The sequence below is a fragment of the Lutzomyia longipalpis genome, chromosome 1 (assembly GCF_024334085.1).
Source record: "Lutzomyia longipalpis isolate SR_M1_2022 chromosome 1, ASM2433408v1".
Classification (NCBI taxonomy): domain Eukaryota; kingdom Metazoa; phylum Arthropoda; class Insecta; order Diptera; family Psychodidae; genus Lutzomyia; species Lutzomyia longipalpis.
The window spans coordinates 38,334,683-38,360,915 of NC_074707.1; the positions used below are offsets into that span (position 1 = coordinate 38,334,683).

The 26,233-nt window shown below is 35.9% G+C and overlaps 1 protein-coding gene and 1 long non-coding RNA gene across 3 annotated transcripts in view; both read right to left on the reverse strand.

Moving 5' to 3' along the window:
* LOC129787215 (mucin-2) overlaps positions 1-26,233 on the reverse strand; it is a 94,758-nt gene that overhangs the window by 10,462 nt on the left and 58,063 nt on the right. For both annotated transcript variants that reach the window (XM_055822602.1, XM_055822603.1), the window contains exons 3-5: positions 9,004-9,287; positions 6,454-6,761; positions 3,419-3,667 (exon numbers count right to left, since the gene is read on the reverse strand). In XM_055822602.1, the coding sequence (XP_055678577.1) occupies positions 3,419-3,667; positions 6,454-6,761; positions 9,004-9,287 (841 nt within the window). The remainder of the gene's footprint in view (positions 1-3,418; positions 3,668-6,453; positions 6,762-9,003; positions 9,288-26,233) is intronic.
* Positions 14,579-15,545, reverse strand: LOC129787225 (uncharacterized). Its single transcript, XR_008750204.1, has 2 exons — positions 14,857-15,545; positions 14,579-14,777 (listed from the first exon to the last, which is right to left on the reverse strand). It is a non-coding gene; the product is annotated as an uncharacterized LOC129787225 (long non-coding RNA).

Consider the following 26,233-nt stretch of genomic DNA (forward strand, 5'->3'; position numbering starts at 1 on the left):
TTAGGCTTGGAAAAACTCTTTGATCTAGCTCTGACTAACTTTTAACGAAAAGTTAGATAGTTAAAACATGTTGATATGTTGGTTATCAGCTTTAATTTATCAATGAAGAATATTTAATTTAATAAATAAATCAATTTACCTATATATTAAAAATTCATGAAAAGAGACAAAAAGTGGGCTTACAATTATTTTTCTTTCAGAATATTCAAGACTGAATATTTATTTTTCTTAATTTTTTTATTTTACTTTATTTTGAATATTCCTCAATTAATTTTTAAATTAGGTAGGTATTAAAAAAAGTAATATTTAAAATATTCTTTAAATGTTCTTAAAGTATTTCAAATATTTTCGAAGCATTTTAAATTACATCGATCGTTTTATAAATAATTTTTAAAAGGTTTATAAAATTGAATAAATTATAAAAAAAAAAATATTTAAAAATGTTTAATAAAAATACTACGAGTAATTTAAAAATTTCGTAAATTATTTTACGTAAAAATTTGTTATATTTCTTACAAAAAAAGCTCTTAATAATTTATTAAAATATCTTCAAAGTATTTAGAATAATTAAAAAATATTTTTGTTCAATATTCTTAACGTTTTTGTTTCTAAATAAAAAAATGCAAAGATAAATATTAAATATAGCATGGATGGAACAGTATAAAGCGAAAGAACGGTAAGTAAAACTTACAGGCTGTGATTCTTTCTTTGTCAGTGAAATGTGAAGATGGCTGAAAATTGAGGATGGGCAAATTTTGAGGAGAGACTTACTCGTGAGCCGAATCACAGCCAACGCGCAGAAATTTTGAAGAAAGCCTTAATCGTGGCGGGCGTTGGCTGTGATTCGGTACGCGCGAAAGCCTTCCTCAAAATTTGCCCATCCTCAATTTCCAGCCATCTTCACATTTCACTGACAAAGAAAGAATCACAGCCCGTAAGTTTTACTTACCGTTCTTTCGCTTTATACTGTTCCATCCATGCTATATTTAATATTTATCTTTGCATCTATAATGTATATATCTTTGCATTTATATATTTTTTACTTTACTTTTATATTGTATATATAAAACGGTCTTATGTAACTCAAGATATGACATGTTAACTTTAAAACGCGATATCTCCGGAACGGCTACATAGATTTTCTTCATTTTTGGCATGATGAAAGATATTATAGCCAGCTATAACATATCAAAATTTGAAGCATTTCTATAAAGCGGTGCTCGAGATATTCATCGAAAACTCATCGAAAATTTTGTTTTTGATTTTAGCGCTACTTGCGGTCATTTTTAGAACTTGCAATGTTCCAAGCAGTTGTAGGGCTCATTAATATCTTTCATTTGAGCCCGAGTTGATCAAAATCGGTCAAGCCGTTCTCGAGTTATGGCCGATTTTCGATGAAAAATTGTGGCGGCCATATTGTCTAAACGGCTTGACCGATTTTCGAAAATGAGGTATCGTTGGAAAGGTCTTGATGGGCCCTACAACATATTAAAATTTCAGACCTCTAGCTATAATAGGGGCTGAGATATAGCGAAAACAAAATTTGACAGTTATTCAAAATGGCGGACGCGGGGGTGGGGGGTTGGATTTAACCTCATAATCGGATGTCTTCCACCCGATATATGAACTTTGCCGTTGACCGCAAGTCTCTATCTATTACCGTTCTCTTGTAATTTAGCAAAAGGTTCCGGACGGCCGGACGGACGGCCGGCCGGACGGACGGACGGCCAGACGGAAAGATTTTTGGCGCATACGTTTTTTGGAATGTAGGGACCCTAATTCGTGCTCATCCCGAGTTTGAGCCCGATCTGACGACTTTGCATTTTTGAGTGTACACAGAAGCTGTGCTTCTTTGAAGAAAGAATCACAGCTAATATGATTAAAAAGCAACATTATTCTCTCTTTAAATTCTTTTCTTTGTATATTTTGGAAATCTGTTCCACGTCAAACAAGGCCCATAAAAATCAATGAAAAAAAAAACAATTTTGAAAATCATTTATCATGAGACTACTTGGCAAACTTTCAACACTCGCAAGACAACCAATTTGTAAGTTATAATGTAAAAAAGAAAACTCCAAACTTATTCGAAATACTGGAGTTGATCTTAAACACAAAATTTCTCATTAAATTCGTGTAAAATTGTGTTATTGTTGTATAAAAGGGGGTTGAGGGTTTTTCTTCATTGACTGAGAGGGGTGAGAAAATTTGTGAATAGTATATTGAACGAACATAATTCCTAAACATACAAAATCGAGAAAAGGCACACAATTAGGGATTTTATTTGTACAAATAACTCAATAGAGGGGAGAACAATCTATACAAAAAAATTTTGATTAAATATTTTCAACATAAAATCAGGTGTTATGTAGATCTGTTTAAATACAGAAAACAAATTGCATTACAAAATTCTCAATGCGTGTGATGCAAAATTATTATGTCCTTGTTCAGGATAACCATAATGGTTTCCGTTCAACAAACATGCAATGGGTTACATGGGGAGGGGAGAACAATAAATATAGAGCAATTTGAAGTATAATTTCTCAATTAATGGGCACAATTCATCGGCAAATATTTGTCGTATTAATTTCAATTTTATTTGCAAAATCTATTAAAATTTCTCACTGTCATTGTGCCAAAAATTGAAGGACCAAAGAGGAGAAATAAATTTCAGCAATTGCCATTCTGCAGTTGTCTCCCATTCAAAGGTCTGAGAGGAAGAGTAAGGAGGATGCTTTGAGGGAATTCCTCATCAAAATTTCGCCCCATTTTGCATACAAACGGATCTGTATTTAGGGGAGAGACTCCCGGACAAATTTTCACATCAACATATAAAATAAAATAAAGGATGATGTGGAAATATTTTAATTTTAAAGAGAAATTCCAGAAAGTCACCACCAGTGCTGGTATGCAAATTTAGATGGAAATGCACTCCAAAATATTTCTGACATTTCTCATTTGCCTGAAAATTGCTATCATTTCGCAATGCTGATAAATTGCATTTATTTTTTGTTGTTATTTCAATGTACCTTCCGGCCTTTATGCAAATAATTTTAATTAATTAATTAATTAAAAATGAATTGAAATAGCTTTTAGGCAGTCTATTTGTAGTTTGAATTGACTACGTTGGTCAATTTTGTTTAAAGACTTTCCCTACAAAATGAAATGAATAAAACTACCAAAATACGCCTAAAAGTATGTAAATTTTGAATGAATAAAATAAATCATATTATGCAAACGTTACAGCACAAGAAACAACATTAAAAACATTTAAAAACCACCCTCCAAAAGCAACAAAAAAAGGACTTTATAAATGAAATGAAAAAATTCTGAAAACACTGCATTAGCAATTGCTGAAATTTACTTAATAGAATGCAGAGAGAGAGAAAAAAAAATATTGAGAGAAGCTAGAAAAACATACCCATTGGCAGCTTCCTGAATCTCCTTCTGATCGGTACCCGCGAGCGTATTTCGTCGCTTCCCGCGTGGTTTTTTCGGCCTAGAGCGTCGCTTTACAGTCTGGTTGTCAATGCTGTCCGACGGCGGAGAGCTGACGCCGCTCTCAGATGCCGAACCGGCGATTTGGGTGTGCAGCAGGGACTTCCGTGTGTGGCACATTCGGTCGAAACGTTTCCCCGAAATATCCACTGACACAACTTCCGCTGGGAATCTGTAATGCAAAAGAGAAGCATTTTCAGTTGAATAGCAAAATGCATTATGCAACAGAGTTGATGAGGAATGCTGAGAAGTTTTTATAGATTAAAGATCATGTTTAATTAAAATGTTTTAAATTAACAATTGAGATGAATATGATTGGAAAATTGTGAGAAAATTAATGAGGAAAATCTGTTTGAAGAATTTTAGAAGAAAAATTCTGAATTTGCTTGATTTTTGTGTTCATTGCAATCTCTGCGATCAATTTGAAGGGATTTTTAATAAAATTTTGATAAGCCTCTGAAGTTCAAGTTTCTAAAGTTAAATATTTAGTGTTTGGAATGCATTTTCTTTTCGCAATTAATCTAGATTTAACAATTATACTAAAAGTATGCTTGAAAACTTAATTTTGTTTAATTTGAATGATAAAAATTGCTTCAAAGGATTTTACATAATACAAAAATCGAGTAGATATTGATTAAGAATTGACATTCTACAATATATTTCTAGATAACTTCCAAATCAGAGTTCAAAAAAAGTCTTATTCAGGTTAATTGAAACAAATTTTCTATTTTATCATTTTAATGATATTTTTATTAAAACAAGAGCTTCGTAGTTCTGATAGATCTAGGCAGTAATTAAGGGATTTTAGCTCATTTATCGATGCGTTAAACATTCGGGATGTTTTCTGTCGCAAATCTCTCCGCATGAGAAAGGATCTTGAGGATTACAGGAACATTCAATGTAGTCTCTGCAGCAATTTGGATTCAAAATTAGTTCACAGATCTTCTTTATTCCTTCGCAGAAAGAACTATCTGTGCCTAAAACTTCATACTTTACTGCCACTAGTAGAAGACACAGTGTGATAAGAAATGTTCTTATCTCGATCTTTTTCACTCACTTTTTGATGTGTTTCTTCAATTTCATTCGCTTTTTATACTGAATTTTCAAGATCTTAATTTTTATTGAGTTCTGACATAATTTAGCTGTGTTTCTTTCAGACACAGCTTTTGTGTACCGAGCAAAATCGAAAGTCGTCAGATCGGGCTCAAACTTGGGATGAGCACGAATTAGGGTCCCCACATTCCAAAAAACGTATGCGCCAAAAAATTTTTTGTCCGGCCGGCCGGCCCTCCGGCCGGCCGTCCGCCGTGGTTCAACCTTAAATTGCAAGAGAACGGTAATAGATAGAGACTTGCGGTAAACGGCAAAGTTTAAAAGTCGACTGGAAGACGTCCGTTTATGACGTCAAATTTTACCCCCCACCCCCGCGTCCGCCATTTTGAATAACCTCAAAATTTTGTTTTCGCTATATCTCAGCTCCTGTAATAGCTAAAAATCTGAAATTTTTATATGTTGTAGGGGCCATCAAGACCTGTCCAACGATACCTCATTTTCGAAAATCGGTCAAGCCGTTTAGCCAATATGGCCGCCACAATTTTTCATCGAAAATCGACCATAACTCGAAAACGGCTTGACCGATTTTGATCAATCCGGGGTCAAATGAAAGATCTCAACAAACCCTACAACTCTCTAGAACATCCGAAGTTTCAAAAGTGACCGCTAGGGGGCCAAAAATCGAAAACAAAATTTTCGATTAGTTTTCGATGAATATCTCGAAAACGGCGACATAAAGTTTTATCATTTTTTGATATGTTGTAGCTGACCATATTATCTAGCTTCATGCCAAAAATGAAGAAAATCTATGGATCCATTCTCGAGATATAGCCTTCCAAAGTTAGCATGTCATATCTCGGGTTCTACAAGTCCGATCTTGATCAACTCAAGCGCAAATGAAAGGTTTCGTGAAACCCTACAAATGTCTAGAACATTGCAACTTCGAGAAATGACCGCAAGAGGCGCTAAAATCGAAAACAAAGTTTCCGAAAATTTCGAACTCGAATTTTTCGAAAATGGCGACATAATTTTTTTTCATTTTTCGATATGTTATAGCTGACTTCAAGACCTTTCAAACAAAAAAAATTTATGAAAATCTATGGATCCGTTCTCGAGATATGGCCTTCCAAACATTTCTTAGGGTATGACTTTTCAACTTTTCCCGACTTTGCGCATACAGTCGTGCTCTCGTGGTAGGACCGTCGTCAAAATGACTTCTCCGCGGTAAAACGGCTTCAGAATGAGGAATTTTGCCTTCGCAGTGGGACAATTAGTATCCTACCTTTCCAATAGTACTAATTGTCCCACTGCGAAGGCAAAATACTTCATTCTGAAGTCGTTTTACCGCGGAGAAGTCATTTTGACGACGGTCCTACCACGAGAGCACGACTGTATTTAAATGAATTCGCGTTCTAATTTGCTCTCACAAAATTGGTACACTGAAAGAAACACAGCTCCCGTAAGCTTGGTCAGCTTACCAGTACATTTTAAATCATTTTTGGGACATAAAACAGCACCTTTGTGATCTCAATTAATGGCCTAGAATTTATTTTGTCTGCCTTTGTCATTTTTACTCACGCGTGATCTCATTTATAGAGAAATTTATGTCAAAGAAACTAAAATATTATAAATAAAATCAAATGAACTTTGCAACGAGGCTCCGCCCTGTTTGTCAAGAAGATTCGAATACGCTTCGTTCGTATTTACCAGTCAATTTTACAACGATTGTTTAACGTTATAATTCTCCTTCTAATTTATTTACCTTGAAAAATAAAACCGATTTAATTTAAATTTTAAAGGCTTTAGCGCAATATTAATTCAAATCTTTATCCATAATTTTTCATCTTAAATTTTGAATCTATATTGCCTTCAACTCTGTAATGACTAAATGGACTAAAAACTCACTTGAGGGCTAGAATCTTGCACTGTTCCTCCGGCGATGGCAATCTGTGGTCCAGCGGCATGTCGTCTGGCGTGGCAGGGAGGGAATCGTGAATTCGCTGACTACTGATCACTGTGATGTCGTCTGGTTCATCCTCATCACCCGACGGTGGCGTGCAGGGCGTCACCACCACTGCTGGATGACCGCCTGAAGCGTCCGTTGCATTCAGCTGCCCGGCAAATCCGACGCGTGCCACGCAGTCTGGTGTCACTGTGATGTCTCCAATGGCCTCCAGCGAGGTCCACTTCCTCAGGTCATCGAGAGCAGCCGGCTGAAAATGATGGAATTTATTATTTTATTGCTTTTTTGCATCAATTTTTTAATAAAAAAAAGTCCCATCTGATGGATACTTTGGCAATCAATGGCTTTTTAATTTTATTTTAACGAATTATTCTGGCGAAGTGAGTCTTTTCATTGCTCTTTTTGCTGGTGCTACAGAAGCAAAAAAAATACATGGAAAATTGAAACCATTATTGAATTATCGCGTTTCCACTCGAGCATTACATAGTGCTATTTTAATGCGAAATGCGCGATAAGTGGTCGTTTCATTTGGAGCTATATGTCACGGAATGGAAAATTATTTGAATACAAAATTAGCACGTAAATTATTTTATGTATTTTGTTGTATTTTAATTTATTTTACATTGAAATTTAAGTGTTGTTGTTTTAATGGAGAACAACCCTTGAAAATTGAACAATTTTTGCGAATTTATTTAAAATTTTTAATTTGAGGGCTTTTAATTGATTTTAATTGCAAATTAAAATATATTTTGTCGTCTAAAAGCGTTAGGAGTGTGGGAAATTCAAAACCAAATTGGTTTACTCTCTTTTTCGTGAAATCCTCTTCCTGGAAGTATCAGATTGGCAATAAAAAGTTCATGTTTTGCTTCGTGATACAGCCCAACACTTAATTTCAACCCTTATCATTGCAATGGCTCTGTAAACGAATTTAACAGCCCTTCACTCCCACAGAGTGTGGGGATTCTATTGACAACAAAAAGGTTTATCCTCAATAGGGGAATAATTCGATAAACGACGTGATAAAATGTTCGCTTGGCTTTCACAAGGAATGACAACGTTGGAGTACCCGGGTCTGACCACCATTTGTCATCCATCTCCATGTCAATACAATCCCATTTAGAGACGCCGGAGATGCTATTTGGGAATGCTGCAGCTGAAGTGGCCCTTCTTGAGATGCATCGCATCCAATGGAAAATGTCAATATTCATCTCACTCTTGTGAGTTGATTTATCTCCCTGCCAGGGCCAAACCCCCTCCCAGCTATATGTCCCAATATTTTTCCAACGAAAATACACAAAACATACATTTTTCCAGCTAGTTTGGGATTTTTTCTTCCACGTGACACGCCTGTCACGCTGAAGAATTGTGAGTGTGATTGATCTGTAAAGCCTGATGGAGTCATTTCGTAATCACAAACGCACCAGATTTAATGCGTTATCAGGTCAAAGGGTCGGTGAACTCTTTGCGTACGCCTAAATCTGGGGGGCCGTTGAGGCAAATTGAAGGGAAGGATTTTGCAGATGAAATATGCAAATCCTGGGGGAATTTATAGGTTTGCAATACGCAATGGAGGAATCTCAATTGAGGGAGGTTTTCAACTGTGTGGTGGGATTCTTCTAAATCAGGGGGTGGGAGTGGTTGTGTTACCTTTTAAACGACAGGAAAAGGGTTGGAAAAATTATTTAAAGATCTCTTTTTATTTTTGAATTTCTGAGACAGATTTAAATGCCTTTGCTCACCCCAATTGAATTTTAAATATCATTTATATTCAATTTAAGAATTAGATAATCTCGCTATTTATTGTGGACTTATTGGATCATCTTTTGAGCAGAAAATTGGGATTTTTGTCAAAAAAAATCTGAACTTGATCAAGAGAATATGAAATGGAATTAGCATTCTTCTAACCAAAACGGAATATTCTCCTGATCAAATGCACATTTTTTGATCAAAAATCCCAATTTTCTGCTCAAAAGATTTGATTTTTAAGATTTGATTTTTATTTTAATCAGAAAATTACTTTCTTCGTCAGATTTTCATAAAAAAATAAGCAGAAAATTTTGTAATAAATTACACGAAATAAATATTCTTAAGATTCTTAATTAATTACGATTATTAAATATTTCTAATTATTCTGAAGAATAAAAATGAAAAGAAAATCCCAAAATTCGATTTTAGTTGTGATTCTTTTTTCATTTCAATCAGAAAATTAATTTTCAGATCAAAATTAAATATTATTCTCATCGAATTGATTGTTTTCTTAAACTCAAGACTTCTTCCTGACTTTATTGAATTTTTCTTGATAAAATAAAACGTCTTTAAGATTAAATAAAAGACTCTCCCTGACCAAGAGAATAATTTTTAATTCTTTTAATTTATCAAGGAAAAGAATAAATGTTCTAAAATAAAAAAATCTTGTTCTGGTTATTTTTGAGTCTTCCCCTAAAGTCTTCCCCAAATGAATGGATTATTCGATAAAGCTACATGGTACTTACCATTCTCGTTTCAATCTCCACATCAATATTGCGCCTCATACGCCGCCTTGTCTGCCCAAGGACGGGGGTACACATAAAGATCTCCGCCAGGGAGGCTCGTCGCTCATCCTGCCCCAGTAGTGTGTCCATTTCGCGCATCACAGAAACAGGCGTCTTGGCAGCAGCCTCGTATAAATTCCTCACAGCCGCTGATCTCGTGGCGGGCGTGAAGAGGGCCGTGGCAAAGGTTTGAGCGGCCCTGAAGTGATTCTTGATGTGCACGAATGTGGCCAAATCACCCTCAGCTGCAATGAAAAGGAAAAAAACGGAGAAATGATGTGAAATTGTTGTTGAGGAGAAAATGAACGACAAATGGAAACAAGTGGCTGTTGTTTGCAAGGAGAGTCGTGACTGAAATGCTAATTAAGATCTTCTTGAGTGAGGTTTGGAACTTATGTTGTGTGGAGGCTTGTGCAGAGAAATTGGCACACCGCAACATTGATGATCGCGCGAGTCTCCCGAAATCGTTGCCTATTAATCACCGTGTGGTGCAACTAATTAAAGTCCCCTGTGGAATAGACTTTTTATTGCCGGTGCGGTTGCTCTGCCCCTGAAATACCAGACATCCAGATAAGATTTACACACACTCTAGCCGTGACTCTGAAACTCACAGCGAGGAGATCCATGTGGGAGCCGCAGCCATTATGCAATAAGACGCCAGAACACCCACACATGCTGGGGGCTACGTTCCCGCAGCTTTGAGTTCCCAGAGCAACATTTACAACATGATGCGGTTTGCTTGAATGGTGTTGATTCACCCAGCACAAGGAAAGTTTCCCGCTTAATTTATGGGGTACACTCTTCTTCCCACCATTGGCCGACCCACACCGTCGTCGTGACTCAACCCGCACATTTTCTATCCAGCTCTTCTCCTCTTAAAACGACCCATGCTTGACCACATTGAGCCACGAAGGGGAGGAAAGCACTTGTGAAAATGAAAACCTCATGCGGCAAGCCCCCTTGTCATTTCACTGGAGGTGATTCAGCCCATCAATGTCCCACCATGTAGGTATGGCCCATGGAATTGCCCTGAGGAGACTTCTGTCCCGAACACTCCCATAAATTTTCACTCTCAGAAAAAAAAATCATCCCAAGGGTACTTTGGAGAAAGAGTTCAAAAGTTCACGCGGGAGAAAGCTTGCAGTTTTGTCTGGGAATTGCACAAAATAAATTCTTTTGCCGAGAGGTTGGATTTCTCACCTTCTTTGGCTCTCTATAAATTTAACGAATCGTTACAGAGAGGATAAAGTTTCACACGGGGGGTAGTTCCTTAGCAATTGCCATTGATAACTTAATCAGTGCAGAAGGAGATATTTCAAGTAAAGTTCTCTTTTGTAAGTTTCTCCTATAAAATAAATTATGGAGAATTTAAGAAAGATTTAGTGAAGACGAAATTTTAAAGTTTGCACTTTGAGTTAGAATTTTGTGTACACTGTGTTAGAAATTTTAATTGATTCAATTTAACTAACTAGAAGTAATACTTGTGTGGCATTTAGAAGGGGAGCTTTTATTGGGTTAAATGTGTAAGAGAGACTAAAGAGGATCCATATGAATTTCAGAAACTGGGGGAAATAAATCCATAAATTAAACGAGAATTTTGAAATCTTTTTTTTTCATTTAAAATAGATTCATTAGTAGAGCTTAAAAGTTCTTAAATATTGATAATTTTTGGATAATTTCTTAGAGGAAGAAATAAATTGCGAAAATGTAGGTCTGCAACAAAGATAGAAAAGAGTTTGAAAATTCATTAAAAAAGACTGCTGCCCTATTGCCATTCAAAAATGCTTAAAAAGCTTAAAAATGTTTAAAAATTTGTTAAAGAAAAATTAATTCTTTACCAATTAAAGCTCTGAACCGGGAAGTCATCTTTTAGATGGACCCCGTAAAATTAAAAAAATAAAGCTCTAAAAAGCTTCCATTTTCTCATTTTTCCTCTCATTCCCTTTCAGACAATTTTCCTGAAAATTTCCTTCTTGAGGGTTTCCAAGAGATATCAGAATCTGCCCAATTTTCCCCGCGGACTTGCACCTTTTTTCATCAGGGATGCCCCCTCAGGGAAGATGTTTTGCATAAGAAAGGTCATTACTCACAGTTGAAATCAGTCGTGCAATAAATAAAAGTTCTCACGAATAGTTTTGTCTACCACCCCGAAGAAACTTTCCGGGGTGATTGGGGAATGTTCCGCATTGCCTCGAGATGTTGGATGTCTCTCACTTTCACGCTCGCTCATCGTGTTTCCCGCTCATTTTTAGTTTAAATTAGTTTCCACCAACACCCCCTGAATGGCTCACCCCTTAGACCTCCCCGCAAAATGGCTTGGGTGCTGTGGAAAAGTTCCCCAAAGTGCCTCTTGGCAAGCAATCCAAACCAATTCAGGTACATTTCGCGGAATGTTTGGGGAATAAAAGGGCGAAAGGTGGCAAACACAGAACGGGGAATATGGTTGAAGGAGAAAAGAAGAAACTCTTCTTGAGTTTCTGTGTCTTTTAATTAACATATACAGAGCAGAGTAATTTGGACTGGGAGGAATGAAAGATCTTGTCACGTAGTGGTGTTAATTGGATTCAGTGTTCTTTTTTGCTGCGCATAACATCTAAATTAATCATCGCGCTGTGAGAGAGAATGGACCACCAACGATTTGGGAAAATGCTCTAAATTGCATCTACAATTAATTTTATCTTTATACACAAAAAGGCTGTGGGGGCGCTATATTTATATATATTTTTTGTACTATTGTCGGAAGAAAGTTCTATGCGGATGGTGGTGTGGGGACAAAAATTGAATTCTCAACTTGTCAACCTCAGATTTTAGGCTGAGAATCCGGGTATTTGTGTGCAGTCACGTCCCGTAAATCTAATCAAGAATTGTCCATCAGGACGTGATGCCCAGTTCGTTGGCAATCTGCAGCTAAAGCCACTCAATGAACCTCACACACACATGAAAGCCATGCAGTAGGTAAATAAAACATTCGGCAACATAAAAGAAATGAGGGAGGATCGGCAGCAGAGTATGCTGAATCACAGCTACAATGGCATTCGGAAGAATGGCGGCATTATTCAGCATAATGTGGCGGGATGTGTAACAGTGGGAGCAATAAAATTGCCATAAGTTACAATCAGGAAAATCTTATCTTCGGTCGTATATCACTTTAAGTACATTCACCTTTTGACTCCCCATATGCCATTTGGCGGTTTCAAAGATGCCTCCACACAGCATCACCCAGCTCTTCTCCCGAGCTTGGATTACCCACCAAAACCATCCCTCTTGTCTCACGCGAGGGAAGGTTGTGGCATCAAATAAACATCGCTGTGCTTTGCCTTGTATTACTCCACAGCTCATACAATGAAATCATAAATAACCCCACATATGCCACGGAATTCCGCATATCTCTCATATTTTTCACCACCTCCCGTGACACGGAATATTTGTGCAAAAAATCCCCCCTTGCATATTAGGTATTTCAGGAGACTTAAACCACCCTCAAAGGTTTCACCTTTTCCTGACAAGTCTTCCATCCCCTGTTTCTGCTGAAGATAATCCACTCCAAGCCAGTGAAATCATAGAACTTTCCCCTCTACTCTTTCTTATATCAATTTCAAAGGAGAATTTCACTTCCTCCCAGGGTGCCAAAAGACATCCTACACGTGCCAATTCCTCAGAATATTCCTCCAAAGAAGAAAAAGAATTAAAGCAAAAATGCTGTTGTATCGTAATCGCTTAAAGTGGAAGATTAATTGAATTGGAGAAAAGTTAAGTAATTTGAGAAGAAATGTGCTGCGAGCCGTATTTGGTCATGAAACGGTGGAATTAATTGCAGACAAATGGAAAGTTATTGTTGACACAATTTTCGGAGGAAGATAAAAACAAGAAAGAGAGAATGTAATCGCAATATTTCACTTGACCGAGATTGCTTTTTATTAAATTGATTAAATTTCATTGAGATTGTTTAAAGTTTGACCACCGCGAATGTTTCATTTTGACTTGTGGTTAAGTGGAGGCGCCTGGTGGGACAAGGCGTCTCCATTGCAAAGAATTTTGGAGTATTTTGCAATGTTTTGAAGGCGTTAGATGACTTCTAGAGGTAACTGTCTGGTCTTTTCATTATAAAAATAATTTTGAAGACAAATGGAGACGCCTGGTACAACCTGGCGCCTCCACTGCAGTGAGTTTTAGAGATTTTGGCTAATTTTGCAATGAAATGAAAGTGTTGGATGATTATTAGGTACAATTATCAGAAATTTTGATTGCATTGACTATTTTTTTTAGCTAGATGGAGACGCCTGGTATAACCTGGCGCCCTCATCGCCAAGATCTTTTATCAGTTCCAAAGAAAAGAACCTTTTTGATGACTTCAACGCGTGACTACTAAAATCTTACACATTGAAAATGAATTTTTAAGCCAAAAGTGGAGGCGCCTGGTACAACCTGGCGCCTCCATTGAAATTAAATATGCTTTCCACATGTAAAATACAAACATTTTTACTCTGAATATTCAGCATAACCCATCAAACGCATATAAAACAACACAAAAGCATAAATCCTCTTATTTTCAATCGCACTCAAAAATTATTTAAAGTCTTCCTCATTTTTTAAACATCCCACAAAACAATAAATGATGTGTGGGAGTATTTTGTGCAGATGATGCATCCACTCCACGCCATTCACGCTATTTTGCACAAACTTCTGGCCTATAGTTTGTGCATTTGCATGAATTAATAATGAACACAGAGAGGATGGAAGTTGCCCCGGAAATTGATAATATAAAATGCATCCAATAAATATTTATACTAATCGGAAAAACCAATTCAGCAGTATTCTGGGCAACCGAAGAGTTTTTCTCGCAATACATATTTTTTTTCTATGGATCGATGGGGCCATCAAATGAATTTTCTATGTGGCGTAAGAGAATCCATTTAATTCATTTAATTAAATGCCCCATAAAGAGTGTCCATGGACAATCCAATGGATTGTCCATGGATTCGTCCCATGTGTCCCATGGAAATTTCTTGTTTTTTTCTTATATTCTGTCCTACGACAAAATAAGACATCCTCAAAGACATTTTCATGACTTCCGAGTCTTGCTTTCGTACGACAGATTTTGGACAGATCATAGGACTTGTCACTTATTTCCGGTTAGGATTTGTCCAATGTTTACAAAATTTTTTATTGGACACGTCAGGGGACAGTCCATGGACAGCCTATACAAAGAACATAGGACATATCCAGTGTTTAGAAAATTTTTAGAAGACGAGTCAGTGGACAATCCATGAATAGCATAGGACAGATCCGTGTAGAGTAAAAATCTAGCAGACACCTCAGAGGACAATCCATGGGACAGTCTATACAAAGAGCATAAGACATATCCAGTGTGCAAAATTTTCAGTGGATACATCAATGGACAGTCCATACGAATAGCATAGGACAGGTCCGTATTTAGAAAAGTTCTAGCGGACGCGTCGTAGGACATTTCATACGAATAGCTTAGGATATGTCCAATTTTTTTCTATTTTTTTTTTTTACTAAAAAACGCTTTGAATTAATTTTTTATTTTTTTATTTAAAAATTATATATATAAATCTTACATGTATGATACTTTGTCCTTCGGCGGTTGAACTCTGACGTCCTGGGTCTTTGAGATGTTCTGCAACTCCTGTATTCCAAGACACGGGATGCTCTGCAATTTCTGTTTTCCAAGACACGGGATGCTCTCCTACTTCTGTTTTCCAAGGCACGGTCTGAAAAGACAAATAATTTTATGAATATTAAGTAAAATCTTCAAAATAAAATGAGATATAATCAATCAATGATAAGTACCTTTTCTTTTCTCCATTCCCTTCGTCATAAATGCTGATAGTTCTCTTTGGCGAGCTTTTGTAACGTGGGAGTATCCGTAAGATAGTTGTCCGGGAACGCCGGGAACATGTAGCTGTAAGAATATTACAGAATATAAGAAAAAAACAAGAAAAGTCCATGGGACACATGGGACGAATCCATTGACAATCCATTGGGTTGTCCATGGACACTCTTTTTGGGGAGCCTGGGAGAGTCCGGAGAATAGAAGTTGTCCGGGAACATGTAGCATGAAAAGACAAATCAATGAATAATAATGGAATAATAGAAAAATTTGTCAAATATTACATACATAATATTTACTACTACTACCCCGACTACTTCTACTACATACTACTGCTACTACTACTGCTATTACTACTACTACTATTTACAGAAGAGCGCTCTTTAATTAAAATACTTCTCTTTTTACCTGCTTTTATTCGAAAAAAATCTCTCACCTGGACTTGTCGAAACACGTAACCTGTAAAAAAGAAAATTTCTATTTTCGCGTACAATTATATAAATTGCAACTTAATTTCTTATACACATCGTTTAACTATATCCTAATTAGTGTATAATGTACTTACTTTGCTATTTTTCCGGATATTTTTCCCATTTTTCCATTTTCCAACGCTGCTACACACGCACTCTTCACAGAAAAAAGACATTTGAACAAACGTAAGACATATCGATGGAAGCATATGTCGAAAGTCCAATGAAAATAGTTGGACTGGCATTAGATATATGAAATTTTAACGTCCTATGATATTCCTTTGGATTAGCTTTGGACGTCTGAATTAGACGTCTTAAGAGATATCGTAGTACAAGATATTATACAATCGTGGGATATATCCCAATCGAATGTTCAATGATGAACTAATGGACTGGCATTGGATACGTCTAACGTAAACTTTCCTCTGAAATTCCTTTGGACTAGCATAGGACGTTTGAATTAGATGTGCTAAGATAAATCGTAAGATTAAACGTTCGACCATCGTTGGACATATCTCAAACAAATGTCCAATAATAAACCAATGGACTGGCATTGGATATGTCCAATTAGAATGTCCTATAAATTTTCCTTCGACTAGCATTGGATGTCTGATTAAAGTGTCCTGAGGTAAACTGTAGGATTAAACATTAGACTATGGTTGAATATATCTCAATCGAATGTCCAATGGTAATCTATTGGACTGGCATTAGATACGTCCAATTAGAATGTCCTATGAAATTACCTTGGAGTAGCATTGGACGTTTGATTATGGTGTCCTAACATACATCGTAGGATTAAACATTAAACTACTGTTAGACATATCACAATCGAATGTCCAATGATAATCCATTGGACTGGCATTAGATACGTCCAATTAGAATGTCCTATGAAATTACCTTGGAGTAGCATTGGACGTTTGATTATGGTGTCCTAACATACATCGTAGGATTAAACATTAAACTACTGTTAGACATATCACAATCGAATGTCCAATGATAATCCATTGGACTGGCATTGGAAACGTTCAATTAGAATGTCCTATGAAATTACCTTGGAGTAGCATTGGACGTTTGATTATGGTGTCCTAACATAAATCGTAGGATTAAACATTAAACTACTGTTAGACATTTCACAATCGAATGTCCAATGATAATCCATTGGACTGGCATTGGAAACGTTCAATTAGAATGTCCTATGAAATTACCTTGGAGTAGCATTGGACGTTTGATTATGGTGTCCTAACATAAATCGTAGGATTAAACATTAAACTACTGTTAGACATATCACAATCGAATGTCCAATGATAATCCATTGGACTGGCATTGGAAACGTTCAATTAGAATGTCCTATGAAATTACCTTGGAGTAGCATTGGACGTTTGATTATGGTGTCCTAACATAAATCGTAGGATTAAACATTAAACTACTGTTAGACATATCACAATCGAATGTCCAATGATAATCCATTGGACTGGCATTGGAAACGTTCAATTAGAATGTCCTATGAAATTACCTTGGAGTAGCATTGGACGTTTGATTATGGTGTCCTAACATAAATCGTAGGATTAAACATTAAACTACTGTTAGACATATCACAATCGAATGTCCAATGATAATCCATTGGACTGGCATTGGAAACGTTCAATGTAAACGGAAATTGGACTCATATAGGACAAGTGAAGGACACGTCCCAAGAAAAATCATTAGACTAGATATAAGACTGTAATTGGACATATCCCAAACGAATGTCCAATGATAATCCTTTGGACTTTCATTGGATATGTTCGCTGAAAAAAGATCACATTGGATTGCTGTTAGACATGTCCATAGACATGTCTACAATAATAGGACAACTCTTTATGGGGTGAAACTTTCCTCGTGTCGTTTTTTCAATTAACTACAAATACTCGTCCGTCCGTGGATGCGGTTTTAGCACCAAATGTCGACATTCTAGCCAAATTGGTTAGGATGAGAATGCTCAGGGCATGAGGGGATGGATTCTATTTCAGCACCATGAGACAGAAGCCATAATTTCGAGCTGAGCAATCATCCCCAACTTATATCCCTTTCTTTCGTTTTTCTTCTTACACGGACAATTTGTTAGAGTTTCAATTTTGCAGGTTTCCCTGCATTTGTTTGAGAAATTTTAAGTGAAATTATTTGAATTTTTAAATTGAAAAGAAAAGTTTAGAAAAGCTTTCTTGAATAGAGAGAAAGAGAGAGAGAGAGCTTTTAATATATCTTTCTAAATTTTCTTTCTTAAAAAAATATTTAAAAATAAGTTTTAAAATAATTTTAAAGAGTTTACAGACATTTTATTTCTTCGAAAACTTCACCGAAAATATCCCTAAATTTCCATAATCTTCCCCAACATAACATTGAGGTATATCAATTTCTCAATTAGTCGCAATGTGTGCTGAAACGTGGCTTTTATTTTCCTCCAGACACTCAATCCCTTCTCTTGTATTTGAAGAAATTCAATGCCAACACCGTACGTGGTTTAAATTATAGACTCTCTCTCTATCGTCTAAGCGCCCCTTCTGTGCATCTATATGCTGTATACGAAGGCTAAACAGTAAGAAAAAAAAGAAGCCCCATCGGTAGCTTGTTCACGATGATCCCCACTTTGCTGGAGAGCCTCCATTAATATCCATTAGTTCCATGTGAATATGCTGACTTTCCTTAATTACAGCCACAGCATTTTTGGCTGTTATCGCTGGAATTAGTTGGTATATTAAATTTTATATTTAAAGTATTAAAATCTCAATTTGTGTTGCTTGCAAACCGCTGTGATTGTGTAATAATTTAGTCGGCACTTTGCAGACAAAATAGTAGCTGAAACACCATGCAACGCATTTTGCACAACTCATAGGGAATAATTTATATAAATGTATGGCTGAGAAAGGCCAAAAAGCGAGTTTGATAGGCTTTCATTGCTCTTAGTTGGTGGGATTCTTAATATTGCCTTAATATTATTCTTTTGTGTTAATATTTTATTTAAGAAAGCTCCAATATGAAAAATTGATTTCATCGATAAGGTCAAAAAAGTTTCTTATAGGCCCCTTTAAAGACCCCATATGACAATTTTTAGAACGTCCAATGCCTTGGCGTTTTAAGGGTTAATTTATTACCATTTGTGCAAATAATAACACTTGAAAGTGAGCAGAAATTAAATTTCTGTGATCTAAATAATATCAAAAATGAAGCCACACAGACTGGCAAAAATTTGACCTCAAAAACTATTTTAATTAAATTGTATAAAAGAGGTATCAAAATGCTTAAAGCAATCATTCAGTAAGAAAAGATCGAAATGCGTGTTTTAATTTTGTTGCTCTTCTTTTGGTTGATTGTTGGAATAATCGAAGTAAAAACTGAGGAAGAATGTTGTCAAGAAGCTAGGAAGTTTTGTGATGCAAATCCTCATCCTGATTGCTGCTCTGCCTTCATAGATTGTTCTTGCAGTAGACCAGAGCCGTGTTCTTTTTGTGATTATACTGAGGTATCCTTTGACTAATTGACTGTTTATGTGATTAAAAAAATCTTTTAAAGAGAATCGCATAAATTGAAAACTGGAGCAAGTTTGGATGTGTATTGATTAATCTTAAAAATTATTAATTTTTCAGTGTTTCAATTGAAGTCTTTGTTGGGAATATTGCTTAGAAAATGGTCAACAAATAATGTAAAAAATTAAAACAGGAGGTACGTAAATTAAAATAAATTTTATCCATTAAAGGAATCAGTTAAAATTTGAGTTTATTTTCAATAGAAAAAACTTTATTTACCTTTGCAAATTGGTGCTTAGGGTAATTTATTTTCATTTTTTTTGTATTTGTCGCAGACTTTCTGGAAATTTAAATAAAAAAGACCGGAACTTCTGAGTAATAGAACTTTTAGAGGAAAAAACAAATGATTTTATTCTAGAGATCTAAGGGAATATCGTGTTATTCCTTCATATCCTTTTAATTTTTTTTCTTATAAAACAATATCAAAAGAAAATTCAAATCAATCCTAATTAGAGAAACAAAACAAAACAAATAAAACTAACTTTCACTCATTTTCTCTAGTTAGAGAAACCAAAATTCTCATTTTAATGGTCAAAATGATTATTTTTCGAATGATTACAAGATCTGGGACATCCCATAAATCCACAGTAACGAATTATATATACATTTGTGCGAAAGAAACTTTGCAACAGAAGTTTATTCTTCTCGCACTTTATCGTCGCAATTTATCACGAAAATGGCGATGAATTGCACAAAGTGCTGCAGTTCAATTGTGATTTGTCTCACAAAATGAGGCCTTTGAACGTTGCACGGAAGAAAAGAGCATTCGCGCGGGGTCTTTCACAAATCCATATTCCGACAGTTTTGTTGCTGTAAATGGCGATACAAGCTTCCAATTTGTGCTTTTCATCATTCTGCGATCTTTTTGACATGAGCATCACCAGCAGAAAAGCCTTAAATGTTAACCCCATCATGCATAAATTTGCCACACATCTCATGTTGGAAGCTTTTGATGGACGGCGGCTTCTTGTTCATAATTCATTTTATATGTAACGTTGGGGGAAATGCACGGAAATCCCGCTATTGGACATCCTGTGCCCACCATCCTGCGCTCGGGGAAACAATTGGCACTCTAAATCTCCCCGAAACTCAGATATATTTTGCTTTTCACTCCAGCAAAAGCGCTGATATATATTTATTTTGCCGAGAACTTCATCATCAGATGGACAACGAATGGATTATTTGCTCACAACACTCCCACGCATTAGAACGCATACAATGATATCGCGCCACTCTGGGAGACATTCATGGAATGATTTTAATTGAATCTGACGCATTTTTGGGCAAATGCAGTTGAAAGCCCAGACCGAAAATGCATTGCCACAAGCAACCTTTCAGCTTCTCAATTGAGGATTGAGGGGTGTTTTTGATGAGCAGAAAATCTTTTTATTTGAAGTTTTAGAAGCTTTGAAAGCTCTAAAAAGCCACGAGGGCAAATTGCTTTCGCTCTTCATTTGAAAATATTGGCTCGCGCCAAATTGATGCAGTTTTATTGGCAGCTGTTAAACACCTAGCGCAAGGCGTGGTAAGAATTGCACACGTAATTTGAATAGAACAATAAGAGCTTCATTTGAGCATGAAAATTTTGAATTTTCACTATGCAAGAGCATCGTAAAAAAATCCAAAAGCTTTTTATTCCTTTTATAGCTAACATTCTACATCGCGTGTAAAATATTGTCATAAAATACGAATTATGGCTGAAATATGAATGTAATTGCAAATTCAACGTAAAGTGAATATTTATATGTGGAACCTCGATGTGAATTTGGCGCAAAATGCAATAAAACTGTTCGCACACTTCGTGTGTTCTTTCAGCACTCACGTGTAATAAAAGAATGGCTTAATTAAATGTATGTAGGGGGTTTATAGGTTTATTTTTTTTCAATGTTATGCTAAAACTATGTTATATGTTAACTAAAAGTTTTGTGGAAAATTTTCAACAAGAATTTTCTCAACATTCCCCACCCACGCAGAAAGCCGACAAAAGGGGCATAATACATTTTTGGCGGAAGAAAGTGAGCGGCTTTATTTGACTTTTTGGCCATGGAAGAGCATTGTTGGTGTTTCGGAAGAATGCTTCCTCTGAAAAGGGTTCTGTGTATGGCCAAAGCCAAAAAGTGAAACTTATAAAAGCAAATTTATTCCAACTTAATGCACACACACACGGGAAGCACACACCTTCTTGTATGCCAGCTCCACAAACTCGTGCCTGGGACACGTGAATAAGTTCACGAGATTAGAATTTATGGCAGTTGATAAAAGTGTAGCGTCTACGTTACACAACTTTGTCGTAATATGGCAAAAAAAAAGAACTTTCCCACCTCATAGAAAATGCTCTCTTACAAAACTGATAAGTTGCTCACATGGGAAATAAAAAGCAATACAAACTGCCCCGTCCAATAAAACTTTATACTCTCTCTGTGTTCTTTCTCATGTTCTTCTCCGTCGTTTTTTTTATCCTGCGTGCATCCTTTTTGCCGCGAGCTAAAGGATGTTGAAAGATGAGAAAGTATAAAAGGGAATTTTTCAGTTCATTATTATTAAAGTACCTAATGTCTCCAACGTGGCTGTAAATTCCGAGATGGAATTTTCGTAAACATGATCATCATATTTTAAGGGCTCATTCAATATTTATTTGAAAAAAGGAATTTGTAAATAAGATTTTTGCGACGCCACATGAGGAAAAATTCAAAGGAACTTTTCTTGGAGATTAAAGTTCAGATTAAACGCGTTGAAAGAATTTCTGTTCTACTTTTTGTGAATAAAATAGAATTTTTACATGTTCTGTGCTTTTTTTTATGCATTTTTATTGAAAATTGAGAAGGAATCTCTATGTTAATAAACTGATAAAAAAAACAAAATTCTGACGTCATTCTTTGCATTTTTGTGTAATATTTACCAAGTTTCTTATTCTATTTTGATTCTCTAGAAGGTTAACAGTGTCCCAATCGTTCTCGCGAAGGATAAATTTTCCCATACATCAGTGATTAAACTCCTTTATTCTTCTTTAATGCATTTAATTGCATTTCTCGCTTCTTCATCACATTTCTCTCACAACATCTCCAAATGTCTTCTTTTATCACCACAAATCACGATTTAGTGATTAAACTTTATAAGTTGAAAATGTCTGCAAATATTCAAGAGTGTTCAGCATAAAACGTGAAATCATTAAAATGAACCTAATCAAATTCCAAACAATCAGATCTCTGTTCATCAGTTCATCGACTTTTGGCTTAACCCTCTCGCACTCACAGGGTTCACGGAGTAATTACAATTTAATGTGGAAGTGCTGACAACGTCGCGACATTTTAAGCGTCGAAAATATACTTTTATACAGGGAGGAAGAGGCGACACATTTTCTCTCTTTCTCCTCTTCTTTGGGGGCTGTGTGAGCTCCTCCCGTGGAGGACAATAACTTCTCACAGATTCGTGATAGTTGGTGGAGCGGTATGGGGGGTAGATTGTCTTTTCATAGTTCAACGAAGCTCGGAGGTGTTTGTTGTGCTGGAAGGAATATAAGCAAAAGCAATCTGGCGAAGCACTTCTTGTATTGGATATCATTGTTGGAGGATAATTACCATTGAGGCACTCTCAACGTCGGAGCCGTGGCATTTTGAATCACAAGTAATGTGGCAATTAGGCATTCATAAATAACACCATTTGCCCTCCCCCTCGTTGCCAACATCTCTCCTTTTTGGTTGTAGAGAGAGGAGGGAGATGAGGAAGCATTTGTTAATGGCATTCCGTGAGATTTTGGGTGTGTGCTGAAATTTTCTTCTTCGTCCCTCCAAAAACCCAGAGGATTTTCATATCCATTTTCCACACAACGCGCGTTCCCCAAAATGAATAGAAGCCTCCGCATCAAGCTTTTGATGAAAGGCGCGATATGACAGAGAGAACATAAGAAAACACAGTCACGGTACTCTTGAGTGAAAATGGAGAGCCGCATGTAAATAGAAGATACATTCTTTTGGCGAACAAAATTCGCGAGACGAAAACGGGAAAAATTTGGTGTTTTATATTCAGTTCGAGGCAATTTATTTTCAATTTCACCTCAAACACACACACATTGCATCTTTGAGAGAGAGAAGTAGCTTCCTTTCGCCATTTCCACCCAATTTATATTTATTCCAATTTAATGGCAAACGAAGAGAACCCAAACATTCACGGCCACAAGTTTCAACAGCGTGGAGCAAAGTAGAACGAGAAAGGTATTTATTTATACATTTATTGTGTCTCACAGAGTGGACTTATTTTAAGCTATACAACAAGAAGTAGATACGGATGTGAAATAGACGAAATCGAGGAAAATTCATTCTGGAGAAGGGAAGAGAAGAATTTTCCTTTTTTGCCCTTCACGACCATGGTTTTATTCTTCACGAACAAATGCACCACTAAAATGCGGGTTTAGTAGAAAGTTTTAAGGGTTTTTTGAGAGCTGAAGATTTTCCTTAATAATTTTAGAAAAAGATTAAATATCGATGAAAAGATATCTAAGAGAGTGGAAATTATTTTTAATGCATTAATTAAATGGGAAAAGTTGAAAAAGATCTATTATGCAAATTTTTACCAGGCGCCTCCATCTTAATAGCTGATAAATTTTATTCAAAAAGCTTGATTTAGTGATAATTAAACTTAATATTCAAACAATTAAGCTTCTTGGGTTGTGGTTATATATAAACACCAGGCGTCACCATCTGTTCTAATTTCTATTTAAAGCTAAATTAGAGTCGTAAATATTAACCAGGCGCCTCCATCTAGAAATCTGATAAATTTTAGTCTAAAAAACTCAAAATTAATTTAGAAACAACCAACTTTAGTATATTCAGACAAAATTTGAGCTTTGATGTGTTATATACAACACACTAGGCGTCTCCATCTATTTTAATACTCAATAGACGCCAAATAAGAAGTGACAAGAATAACCAGGCGCCTCCATCTTGCAAAATTTGACAATTTACAATTTATTTTTTGACAATAAAGTTTAACCATAAATTAAAGGAAAAAAACTTTAAAATCAAAAAAATAATTAAAATGTTCTTTAAAATTTTTTGACGGGCTTTGAAACTTTTAATTAAAACCCTAAAACTTATTGCTTAACCAATGAAGTATATAATCAAAAGGTGTCTCATTGAAACAAGAAAATACACCCAAAGTCTTCTGGGGTTTCTACCTACAATGCATCTCCTTGCAATAAAACGAAGTTCAACACGATTTCCTCGTTGTGCTCCTTCAGCGAACCTTTTGAGTGTCATTCCCCCATGGGAGAGGGTGTCTTCTTTTAAATCTGTAATCCCCAAACAGATTGTATTCTTTATCCCCCACCCATGTACAGCAATTCAATGTAGTTTCTCCATCATGTCGGTGCGGGGTGTAGCTTCTCAAATTTACTACTCTCCCACTATTTTAATTTTCACATACAAGAAGAAAATTCCAGATAGTCGGAAACATCCTATAAATTTCCACGTCGAAGTCTACCATTTTTTCTTCATTTAAAACTTTACTGTGCAGCATAATTTCCCTCGAGAATTTTTCGAAGGAAAAAATAGTTCTTCACAAAGTGTGTGCATTCCATTTTAAAATTCTCCGTTGAAATGAGGGTCAATAACTTCTATTTTTAGGAAAGAAAATAGCAGAAGAAATCTCTCATTAACCTCATAATCCTCCCTCTTTTAATTAGTTTACTTTAATATCCCATTTCTCCCTTTCGACAAATTTTCCTTTTGACTCCCGTCGTACACATTTTTCAAATGATGTCACATAAAATAACAAATTTATTTGTCAACAATGCTCTCATCTACCACCAAGAAGATGAGAATCAATTAAGGAAGGAAAATATTGGAATAGAGATTAAGATGATAAAACATGGAGCCTCCATTTGATGTTGTCTCCACACAATTTTGAATTTTCCGCTTTAAATTAAATTGTGGAATTTGTTCTTAATTTTTATTTTATAATTCTGAACTGTTCTTAGATTTATTTAAAAATTGATTGGAATTGAATTTCTTCTGAATTTTTGGCATAATTTTATCGTTAATGATCAAAATTAAGCTGGGAATTTGACTTAATTTGAGCTTGATTATGAATCGTTTTCAGACCATTTTAAACTGTTTTTGAAAGATTCTTTCAAGGTAGAATTAGAACAATTTAAACTCTCTAATTAAGCTTATGTTAAATACTAATTAAGTCTCTTAAATTCTCATAAAACATTGGCAAAATTTCACTTGGATTCATGCCAAATCCCTTCCTGTTCGTTAAAAGGAATAATGGAAGAACAAAAATTCTTCAAGAAGTTATATTGAGTTTTCCTGAAATTCTGTGTTAATTTTAATTATTTAATTTTTTTGCCATAAAAGTTCTTTCCGTGAAAATTCATCTTCAAGTCGTCACGTCAAGATGATTACCCCAACGGTACAAAATCGTGCAATATTTCATAGAGTATTAAATTATGAAAAATGGCGAAGCATCACCTTTTCTGAGCACATTATGCAAATGAAAAATGAATTAACATGAAAATTATAACTTTTATGTGATTTTCCTCAAGCAATATTTTCACTTTTCCCGCATATGCAAACATGGTGGGTTTTGTGTGTGGAAAATGACGCGCATAAAGAGAAAAATTCAATGTAAATTCATCTCCAAATGCGCATTAAATGGTGAAAATGTGCATATAAATAGACTTTATATCGCACAAGAGAATCCACATTGAACACGCGAATGGCTCGAGGTTGCCCTGCGTGAGCATTTGGAGTCGACAATTGCTGTTTGCTGCTCTTCAATGTCTTGCATTTGACACCGCTGGTGATGCTGGCAAGTGCCAGCGGGCAGTGTTTCTTGCTTCGCGCGAATCAGTGAATCTCGTACCCACCTCATGGGCACACGTAAATTATCCTATTCATAAATATCAGCGCGTCACGAAGCGTGAATAATTTTCCTTGTTGCCTAATTAGGTCATTTATAATCGCGACTGTGGATGGCGCAATATTTTGTACCCATAAGAAAGTATCGCTGGACCCTATACCCCGAAGCTATGTATGTACAATAATATTCTCCCGGAGGGGGGGACGGGGAAAGTTGGTGCTTCTTCGCAAGGGGGCGCCCACTCGTATCTTCGTGGATGATTGAGGGGCCAAACGGGACCTCCTATGGGATCTCTATGTACACGCAGAGATTCTCAGAGATGGGAAGTTTTTTCTTTTAAACATAAACCAAACAGGTTCTCTCTCTTCTCCAAAGAAAATCACCTGAAACCACTTCATTTTTATTCAACGAAGCACCATCGTCGCGTTCCTCATTGAATTCCC